The sequence below is a fragment of the Ciona intestinalis genome, unplaced genomic scaffold (assembly GCF_000224145.3).
Source record: "Ciona intestinalis unplaced genomic scaffold, KH HT000062.2, whole genome shotgun sequence".
Taxonomy (NCBI): domain Eukaryota; kingdom Metazoa; phylum Chordata; class Ascidiacea; order Phlebobranchia; family Cionidae; genus Ciona; species Ciona intestinalis.
The window spans coordinates 200,119-211,308 of record NW_004190384.2 but is presented as its reverse complement, the minus strand read 5'-3'; the positions used below and the strand labels follow the sequence as shown (position 1 = coordinate 211,308).

General features: G+C 35.7%; 2 protein-coding genes across 2 annotated transcripts in view; one reads left to right on the top strand and one right to left on the bottom strand.

The window, feature by feature from the left end:
• Positions 1 to 5,114: 5,114 nt before the first annotated feature.
• On the bottom strand, positions 5,115 to 8,558 carry LOC104266515. The gene is made up of 6 exons (XM_009862912.3): positions 8,417 to 8,558; positions 8,257 to 8,357; positions 6,962 to 7,197; positions 6,487 to 6,673; positions 5,965 to 6,173; positions 5,115 to 5,669 (listed from the first exon to the last, which is right to left on the bottom strand). The coding sequence occupies exons 1-6, from the start codon at positions 8,458 to 8,460 to the stop codon at positions 5,361 to 5,363; spliced, it is 1,086 nt and encodes a 361-aa protein (XP_009861214.2). The 5' UTR covers positions 8,461 to 8,558; the 3' UTR covers positions 5,115 to 5,360.
• Positions 8,559 to 9,687: 1,129 nt separating this feature from the next.
• LOC100178766 (carbohydrate sulfotransferase 3) overlaps positions 9,688 to 11,190 on the top strand; it is a gene marked incomplete in the record, with an annotated part of 3,663 nt that continues 2,160 nt past the window's right edge. Inside the window, 2 exon segments of the mRNA XM_026838158.1 lie at positions 9,688 to 10,206; positions 10,316 to 10,499. Coding sequence (XP_026693959.1) covers positions 9,806 to 10,206; positions 10,316 to 10,499 — 585 coding nt within the window.

Genomic DNA, 11,190 nt, shown 5'->3' with positions numbered 1-11,190 from the left:
GTCGTGTCTGAAACAATTAACAACTGTCTTTTACATTCGCGGCGCTAAAGTCTTGTAGGGCTAGATGGAGACTTTTAGAGTCTTGAGATACACGTTCATATAATTCTGTAAATATTCTTAGTTTACAAGCAAACAAAATATTAAAAGGGAATGAAAATCGAACATTCTATATAGCGTCGCATCTCACCCTAACCCAGCTGTCTCATTCTACCCCAGTTTAAGTTTCCCGTCTTACCCCAGCGGGCACGTATAGCCCGTTCTACCCAAACATGAAGATCCCATCTTTCCCCAACCTAATACATACCAATTTCACATTATATCCGCTAAACTAATTATAAATTTGAAAGTTTGGCAAAACAATATATATAGGCTTGCTTACGTTAAAGTAAATTCCCCCCTCCGGCTATTCGAACTCCTTGATCAGATTATCTTAATTTAAATTACGTCTCGTAATGTCATATTTAGGATTGCGATAAAATGTGAATATTGTTGTAATTGAACGGAACTAAATATTAGTCTGCGTGAAACACCTAATTAAAAGAGCTGAATCTCAGTATATCTCTTTTTATTAAAAGTTATAGCCATTAAGGACACACCCACGTATTTCTAATCGACAGAATGTTAAACATAATAATTATCTGCAGCAGTTAAAATAAAGAGGGTTAATTGGTTTTTGCCATGATTTTATAACAGTTAGAGTTCGTCAATTTGTTGAAGTTGCTACAGTATTGTTTCACAGTATTCTCATTACTCTAACGCCCAGCAAAAGCCCAGAATAATATAAATATCAAAACCTTTCTATGCTGTTCGCCATTTTGCCCCGCATTGCAATTTTGCATTTTTTTGGGGGACAAACTTTAAAAAAATTTTTTTTTGGTAATTTAGTGATCTAAACCCAAGGGGTACTTCAACTAAAATATACCATTATAGGAACAATGTATGGAAAATAGATTTTTTTTAGTCACATGCTCATTGAGATAATTTCTGAGAAGTGGTTTAAGCGAAATGGGAAAAACCAGAGACGTCAATTTTCTCCTAGAATTTCTGAGTAATAAACACAGGAGGTAGAATTGATAAGAGCAAAAACGAAACAACATTTTTATACTTTGCTTAATTACGTTTTAATTTATATTGATATATATATATATATATATGTCAACTTTATACGGCGCTATATGTAGTAAATATAGTTATAGTATTGATAATAAATGATGTGATTGGTTGGGGTAAGATGGGACATGTTTTCATTTACTTTTACCGTCCCACTTGTTAAACAATGAATATTTACAGAATTATATAACCTTATTCCCACTGCTCTAAAACAGCGTTGTAAATAAAACGTTTTCAATTGTTCAAAACATAAGTAGAAAATATGGAATATAAGTGCTAACAGTATTCCATGTTACGTCATCAGCAATATATCGACATGGGTTCTCTGGTATCAGAAACAAAAGACAGACCCGGCCGTGGGGCATTGCAAATATCTATTTTTAAGAGAATGGTTTCTACAATCCGCAAGTGGGCGTCCCGAGTCGCATCATCGCTGTTTGTTGGGACTCATGGGATAATCGCTAAAACTTTAAACAGTAAAAATATGAAAAATAATTGAACAATAAAAATTTTTATACGATAAAAAAATATTCGTTTCAAAACTGTAAGAAAATAATTTACACAAATAATTTAGAGTTAAGGAGTTCCTCGAAAATGTATCGTTCTAAATAGAACTGGGGCAAGCTAGCTTCTAACAGCTTTCTTGAAATTACAACATGCTGTATTTGCTACAAGTTATGTTTTCTGCCCAGGATTCGCACTTGATTACCAATTAAAAGAAATGCAGTCAAATTGCACGAAAAACCTCGGGAGATAACTATTGTCTGTCGGTGAGTATACCAATGGTACACAACGTACAACTTTGTTATGTGATTAGCATTGATATTATAGATTTAACTGAACTTTATCTAAGTCATTCCTCTCTGTATATTTGATCGTCACAGTTTTTGCTACAATATATGATTATATGCTGTGACAAGTATGTTTTATTTGACACTTTCATTGAAGTATACAACATATTCGTACCTTGTTTTAACAATGGTCGTATTGCTGTTAATTTCCCTCCCTTCGTTTTAATTAATCTGATCTTCGTTTGTTTGAAAGCAAAACAAATAAAGATTTATATTGTTTTATCGTATACCAGTTATTGCTGTAGTGTTGATTTTAAACATATATGGCCACGACAAAAGTTTCATTCGCCGCCAACGAGGAAGAATGTACGCACGAAGTCGCGCAATGCACCCCATATACCCCGGGTCGCAATCGAGTATCTCACTGAAGCCTCTATGAAGCGCCAAGCGCGAGACAGGCACGTGACCAACGTCACCGGGCGTTGTAATAGTTGAAGCGTGCTATATGGCGGCGAAGCATGAGCCTTATACCCGGTTGGTGGAGATCATTTAACGGCAATGTTTCAAACCTGTAATCTCAGGAAAGTCAAAGGGTTTTGGTGTCGCTGAACAAATGGTCCGTGTAATAATGAAACAGATCTTCGATAGGCAGATACGCGTGTGAACTAAGTTGTCAGTATGTAAGTGTTAAGTTTCGTGGCAGTAACAAATTACCTGGATTTCCCCTACAGTGAGTATTAGAATCAAGGAATAAAACATCGGTACTAAGTATGACTATAGTGCTTTGTAATAATATGAAATATGTATATTGGTAAAATAATAAATCGCTATTCTGTCATATTTGTACAGATTATTACACAGCAGTCTGTGGGGTAAGATGGGATACCGTTAGCCCCTAAATGCCATATTATCTGTTTTCTAATCGTGTTTTGAACAATTAGCCACACAACAATTTAAAATTACATAAGTTATTCTTTTTGTAGTGGTTTGTGTGGTGATGCTGTGACCTTGTATTTTTGCAGCAAGTAATCGCAATAACTGTGTACCACGCAATGCGTGCATAAGCCCCTTGGTTGTCTCGCTTGAATTGTTGCAAGGTATTAAATACATGGGCCACTGTACAAAGGGCAAAAATGTAAATATTTATCGCGATATAGTATAAATAGAAACACCTTCAAGGTTTACAGATTTATTTATAAACTTAATATTTCCTATCCTTAGTACTAACCCTCCACCATGATATATTACTACATTATAAGATCAATATACCAACACAAGCAAATCTGACAAAATGTCAAAAAAATTAATGACGTCAGAGCAAATCTCTATTTTTCAAACATTCCTTTCCATTTAAGATCAAATCGTATGAAATAAGCGTTTGGTAATATAATGAAAACCGCAGTGGTTTTAAAGCGTATATAGTACAGTGGGGTAAGATGGTATGCCGTTTGCATAATATCCCGTATTTTCTGATCGTGTTAAGAACAATTAAAACGGCTTGTTACTCCATTCCGTTTAAATTTTTGTGCAGCAACAAAACGTAGTTGACAGTTTTACTCAATTAGTTTTTACTCGTTGTCCAATTATATTTGTAACTGTATTCGGAGAGATCAAAAATATTTTATGTTTTAGTTTGTTTGTCGCCCCGCCAAGTTCATAGCACACCCTGTGGTTCTTGATGTAATTAACTTTCTTTACAAATTCAAACTTCGATCCGTAACCTCCTTGCTACACCGCACATGAAAACGTCAACCCAACCCGCCGGAGACTGAGGTTCAATCCGCATAGTTCGAGTCACGCAACATAGGTGACAGCGAGGGGCGGAAGTTCTAACCCAGCAGCAGACAGCGTTTGGTAGTGGGTTTGTTATGCAGTCAAATATTCGAAGGTGTAGTTACTTATAAAAAGGGGCGTACTAAAGAAAGATATAAGCGCCTAAATAATATTGGATAAAATTTTGTTAATCAATGTTTCGTAACTTGATATTTGTCTTAATTTGTCTAAATCGGAAATTTAAAAGTAATTAAAGCCTATAAGATTTTGGTTTCTAATATACAGAATATTATTATTTAAATATTTGTAGAGAACGAATCAATATAGGAGTTTGGGGGCATGGTGATATAGTTTGTAATTCGTTGTGTAATAAAATCGTATATTAACTTTGTTTCCTTATCCACGCATATATAGTAAGTATTACGATTTGGTTACAACGTGGCGGAGAAAGGAACAATTGCTTTTTTGCTTCGTTCCGTATAACGAACTTGAATAGCTTGGTCTATTCGCCTTGCTGCCAATATAAACATCTGCTGCCCGCTACGTATGAGGGGCTGGGTTTGTCGCTTCCTCTTATTTTGATAAGGTATTGCTTCCATGGTCGCACCAGAAAACCCTTTTCTAACAAACCATATAAAAAAGCTTTGTGTTTCGTATACCTGCCGTTATAGCCACCATGGTTACGTGGCGTTAGAACAACTTGAACACAAAAGCAGACACACGTGAATGTGCGAGTTAATGTTTTCATAAATAATATACTTAAATCGGTGTATACGCGAAACTTTAATTATTCTCATCTTTATATAACTGGAGAGTCGCAATGGAGCATATAGCTAGTTTCCGGGGTAGATATGGCGAACCGGGTGTAGGCAGAAATATACGTTCTTATCTTGTAACCAGGTAGTCTTAACCCCAGCGTGTTTTAATGCCGAGTGTAGGAATGTAAATGAACGTAATCCGCAGGTGTGAACGTTTAAACTGTTTTAATACAGACTTGCTACAATCGTGGGTTAACTTAATGTTGATATGAAATACACCACAATAAGTATTAAGTTATGTTGCTATATACGTGCCTATAAGCAATTAGCAAAGTTTTCGTATATAGCTTCAATGTTTGTTTTTTTAATTCAGCCAAATGGTATATTGTGAAACTTGTACGTGTAAGTAGAATCTTGTCGTAAGATCCCCATTGTTACACTAGGCTCGCCAAGTTGAAAAATATATAACTGTCCAGTGCGTGTCGGAGAGTAATTTCATGTTAGTGACATCACTACTGTCATGGAGTTGCTCTCTTATTAGCGCTGAGGCCAAACAGCACCTACCGACTTCCCACTATAACTTGCATATCGGTTATTATACAGCAGTTTATATATAGTAGGGTGGGGGAAGATGGGACACCCTTTCATTCTATTTATATATTTATTGAAATTACATTCAAACAAAGGTTGGTTGTAATTCTTTTAATACATTTTATTAAATACAAAACACAATTAAATCCGTGTTATAACGACTGTCGTTGCCACGTCACGCAAAGATAAATAAGTTTCATTCATCCTTTTCGAACTTACCCGCACTATAACCACTTTATGCATCATGTAAATTGTAAACTATTAATTTCAATTTGTCCGATTTGTAAATGCACAAACACGCGGATTTATGATACAACTACAACACGTTTTAACTTTATTAGAATTGAAGATCTTTGAACTTTGCAACGATTTGCGAACCGAGGCTATTACTCGGTTCTCTGTCTATTTGATCTTTCAACTTTCTTATTTTATCTTCAAGTGAATCCCCATTCTGGTTTGCAGGGGCGGTTATTGCGCCAATATCGAGCAAGAACACCAGATCGTGTCTTCGAATTCTAATGAACGCTGCTTTCAGACACCCCGTGATTTTTTCAGGGGCTGTGCGATCACGCCACCTAGTGAGCATCATGTGTGCTTGTGTGTAAAGGTTTTGTGAACTGCTTGCGGATGCGATAATTTGTGAGGCCTTTAAAAAGAAATAAATATCAACTAAGAAAAGGAAAACTTAATGGTTATAGGCTACATTTAACCTTCAATATCATTCACTATATCAGGTTACTAATAAGGTTTTGTATTATGGAAAAGTGGGGTAAGATGGGACATCAATTTATTTCCTTTTTTCATCACATTTGGTGGTAAACAAACATTATTTAGAGAATTATACAACCGAAGCCTTGCGCTCTAACAGAACGGTGTCCCATCTTACTTCACAGTACTAAATATTATATCAAAGCGCGCATAAATATGCGTTTAAATTTTACCTCTTCTGGTATAAATCCTAACGCGTAAGCCAGTCGTTTCCATTCTTCTCTTGCTAATATTTGTCGAGCCAGGAAACTTATTTTTGAGTCGGATAATGTCATCTTGCTCGACTCGTAAGGTGGCGCTATAACATCGCTGTTTTCTGATATTAGTTTCAACAACTCGGGAAGTAATGTGGGGTCTTTTTGATTGGTTTTATCTGGTGAAGCTGAAATAGTATACAGAATATTATAGTTGTATTACAATAATATGTATTGCCCATAATATCTGGGGCAAAGAGACTAATATAAATCCGGCACGTGGCAAATGGTTAGCGTGCTTGACTCAGAAATCTGGGTTCGAGACTCAACGCTGATATTATTGCTGTCATACGAGGGTAAAACATTCATTCAAAATCTATTATATATGCATTCCGATAAATATGTTTAAGGACGTGCTGGTTTAGAAATGCATTTGGTTATGGTGCAATGATTGTACTGAATCTACTTATATCTTACAAATATATTAAACACAATTCATACCTTTAATAGCCAACTCAAGACCAACTTTTAAAGCCAAGTCGTGTCTCCTTATCCGTTGAAGGGCGTCGCAGAGTCGAGGCAGAATCTCCTCGTGTGACGTTAGACCCCTCCATGTCTTTAACATTAAACTACACTGACTGTACGAGTTCTGTGCCGAGCTTGCCCTCCCAGTAAAGTGCGCAATACCCTGGATATGTAGAAAATAATGCAAAATATACCTGAGGGATGAGTTTAACTTGTGTATCGGGTAGTCGTTATTTATAAAACGTGTGTTTTGTTCCATACACCCCATGCCCGCTTTCGAGTTACCGCTTATGTAACTTCGTAGCAATAATTTATTTGATGTTTCCTATGTTTAATATATAAGCCTGGCAATATAGTCAATGAATCAGGGAACACTGGATTGCCGTTAAGTATCTTCCGCGAATACACATATACCCACAATAGATTAATCGTGATAAGTAGATAAGTTTACCTGTGGTAGAAAGCCCAAAGCATAAGCAAGTTTGAGCCACTCGTTAGATGCAAGAGCTCGTGATAGATTGCTGATGGTTCGATTCGAAAACACAATTTCCCTTTCAAGATCTTTGTTGTTCTTTCTTTTCTTAAACTTTCTCTTTTTATTCATTTTCTTTTCACCGATAATTGAACTTCCATTTTCTTCAATTTTCTCTTCTATTTCATCTTCCTGAATATCTTTACGATCTTCATCTGTTAAAGTTAAACATCATACACATCTATATAAACTATTCAATTCAATACGACTAGCGAATAATTTGATCTATGTTCGTTTTATCTTTTAATTGCTGGACAAAAAACAACATCCGTTATAACACGGAGGATCATATTCAATTAAACAGATCTATAATTTAAGTATAAGATTGATACCGTTAGCTCATATTATCCCGTATTTCCTGATGGTGTTTTAAATTAACAAACCCTCCTATAGAATCACGACAATACAGACAATACAGTTAGGATTCTGTAAAAACTCTTTGTTTTTTTTATAAATAGAGAATATAAACACCTTTCATCTTAGTCTAACGTACCAGTTTAAACAAGAGATCACAGATCTAATGCATGAGCACGGTATAAACTAATTAGCATATTATTAATTAACCCTATCACTACAACGGTCGACTGGGCTCGATCAAAAACAAATCAAAAGTAACCAACAAAGCGGGTTTCAGTCGCCATTGGTGACTGTGGAGCAGTAGATAGAATACATTTATTCGTGTATTATAACTCATTAAACTTAAGACAAGCAGTAAACTAAACGAGCGAAGAAACGAGAGACGCGGTATTTATACCGAAGCTGACGATAAGAAAAAAGCACTCGTCTACGCTTCGGTGCACACACGCTAATTGTGCGGTTTAAAATCTGAAAATTTAGTCTAAAAATTATAAATATAGTAGGGTGGGAAAAGATGGGACACCTTTAGCACATAATATCCAAATACCCTGATCGTGTTTTAAACAAATAACAACGGTCTTTAGGAGCCACGAGGATAAAGTTTTATAATAAATCGTTGATTGTTTGTTTACTACCAAATTGGAGGAGGAAATAGATTGAAAAAGTGTCCCATCTTCCCCCACCCTACTATATATATTACGATTTGATTTTAATCAAGTGATTAAAGAAAATGCTAGAATTGAGAATTAGGATAAGTGCGGAAAAAATCGCCCTATCAACAACAACAAAGCCAAGAACAACTGTTCGACGAAAAAGGATCTATATGACCACTACCGTGCTCAATAAGTAGATATTACCTAAATGTGCCAGTTCCGCTGTCGTTGCTTCTTTCTTTGTATTTTCATCCGACTTTCCCTTCTTCTTGTTTTTATTCTTGCTTTTATTTGCCCCCATTTTTCTGCGAATAAAAGTTCCAACATAAGAACAGCTATATAACCCATATAGAAACATACTCACCCTGCCTGCGCTGAACCCACGTCAACTAATGGCTCGAACACCATAGCGTGAAATTTAAAGCCCAGATTGTTCCGAAAACCAATTCAGTGTTTCCAAAATAAAAAAAATATTTATTTAAAAAAACTAAAATAAAAATAAATAAATGATATATTTGCCTATCTTGTAATTTTCTTCAACTGTTAAACATTATGTAAAATGTTACGGTAAACACTGCTGACTTGTGATACGATCGGTTTATATACCCGCAAACAATCATAGCTATGTAATATGATCTAAAATTGTATTGTGTCGAGGAACGAAACCGAAGCACAACTTTCTTTAAACATTAGCTTGTAGCACGCTGTACACTGACACCATATAAAGATATGATGTACCAAACCATCAGCTTGCTTTCTTCGGTATAAGGAATGTCTTTTATGCAGCAATTGCTTTAGTGCTATTTTTTTGCAAGCAATTTATATACAAAACTTCTTACACATAAATTCTTTCGTTTATTTAAACATAAGTAAATTACCTTTTACTTTATACGTTTGCTGGAAAAGTAAACATTAATAAACACAAGCTAAGAACTGCAGTTACAGCAAAGCGCTTCTATACCACTGACGATTCGAACAATGGTAGCTTATGTACACACCCCTCAATACCCGAGATATTATTCTTAGTTGAATCTGAAGCACAAAACAAACTATTTGTACGTTTTCTGTGCTCGGTCATTACATTTAGTCGTGGTTAACGCCTTGCTTTTAGCCCAGAACATATACGGGTTCGAGGCTCATTGCTGTTACCATTATTGTGGTCGCATATGGGTACGCTGTACACTTACAACGACCATTACTTCAAGCCATTTTGGACCATGAGGTTTGTTAAAATTGTATATCAAATACCAAGTACGGTAGAGTACGGTTTGCGGATCAATGGAAACGCCTTCATGTTTTGTAAGGGAGTGTAGGTAGGTAAAGATACTCCCTGTAGGTATCGGTATAGCTGCAATGGACATGCGGATTAGCTGGTTAAATCACTCTATGTTAAAAAGTATAGTATAGAGGGGGGAAGATGGGAATGCCCAATATTTCTAAATTTAAAATACATGACGGTTTTTAGTTGATACCACGAATTAGTACTATCATCTCTTTATTAATTGACAACAATTCAAAAAATACTAAAGACATCTTTAGTAGACCATGAGGTATGATAGATGAAAAATGGGTATTCAATTTTTACTCGGCGCCCCCTTGCGCTTGGTTACCTTTTGGGGTACTGTATCTCTAACTAGCCCGATAGCGGTCGAATAGGCTACCACTGCGCTGCTGTCCGATTGCCTTACATTAGTTCTGAGCTGGTCACTGGGCGTAACCAATTGCCACGCCTCAATTGGAGATATAGTTTAAAATGCGTCGGTGGAAAAAGCTGAAATTGTTTCAACTGCTGATGTTGTTTATAATATGCGCGTCTTTGTGGTTGTATTATGTTCGGTATCGTAACGTGGACAAGAAAATTGTTACGGTTAGAAACATTACTGCTGTGAAGTTCAGTTTCGAAGATGAAAGAGACTACAACGTTATAGACAATATTAGAAGCTTTAACTTGCACAATGACAAAGTTATTATGAATGCATTAAACGCCGCTGCTGCAAATACAAACCAAAGCACAAGTTTTATGGATGACATGCGAAGAAGAGGTCTTGTTATATTGACATCCATGAGAACAGGTTCTTCATTCACCGGGCAACTATTTAACCAAAATCCTGATGTGTTTTATTTCTTTGAACCTTTATTTCCATTGCAAGATAGGTAAGATTGTTATATTATACTTGTAAGTGTAAAAAAGTTTGTACTTAAACAGATTAGTATATATATATTACTATGTATTAATCTGTAAATAGTTTTAATTCACTAACAGATGTGATGTCAATCTCCAAGAAAAGATTTCTACTTTAGTTAGTGCATTGACTTGTAAGATGAAGAAAATCGTGGAAATTATAGAACATAGTTTAAGTGAGGCCAAGAGTTTGGTTCACAAATCATCTGATAAAGACCATCTTAAACGTAGAATAACTAACTTGATGAAATGCAAGCAATCATCGGTGTGCTTCAGGTCAGTTGTAAGTCATTGTTGTTATCATTATAGAGGTGTGTGGGCCGACTGAAACTTATGTTTAACCTGGCACTTTGGTTAAAGGGGTTAGATAACTCACGTCCCAACCAAAGTATTCTGGATTTGATGCTTGTCACTGTTGCATTTGTAATTTTGTGTGTACAAGACACTTAACGGAACTGTTCCAACCCAGTGGTCACTAATGGAAGGTCTAAATTGTCAGCTGTGTAAAAACTTACTAAAAAGTTTTACCCACAAAGTTATATAACGACCGTTGTTACCAGGCCACACAAATATAAGGGAGGCATATTCATTCATGTTCTTGTATTGAGTTTATAATAATGTACTTATGTAAAACCAATAGAATAACACGAGTGCTTTTTATTTTGACAACATATTTTTTAAAGTGTATGACACAGAGGCTTATAATTATATCAGCTTTAAATCTGGTTGTCTTCCTTAACTAAGTGACTTTATCTAATGCGGCATGACACTGGGTTTTATTTTTGGTTTTAACCCGCAAAAATAATAGTTACTGTTGGTTGACAATAAATGTTTATATTTTACCACAGGTCCAGCACTAAAGCATTATGTACGAAAGATTTGTGCCCATCTACCAATACATGTTCGAAATGTAACAAGCACCCAACTGTGAGGCAGATAGAGATGAAATGTAACAA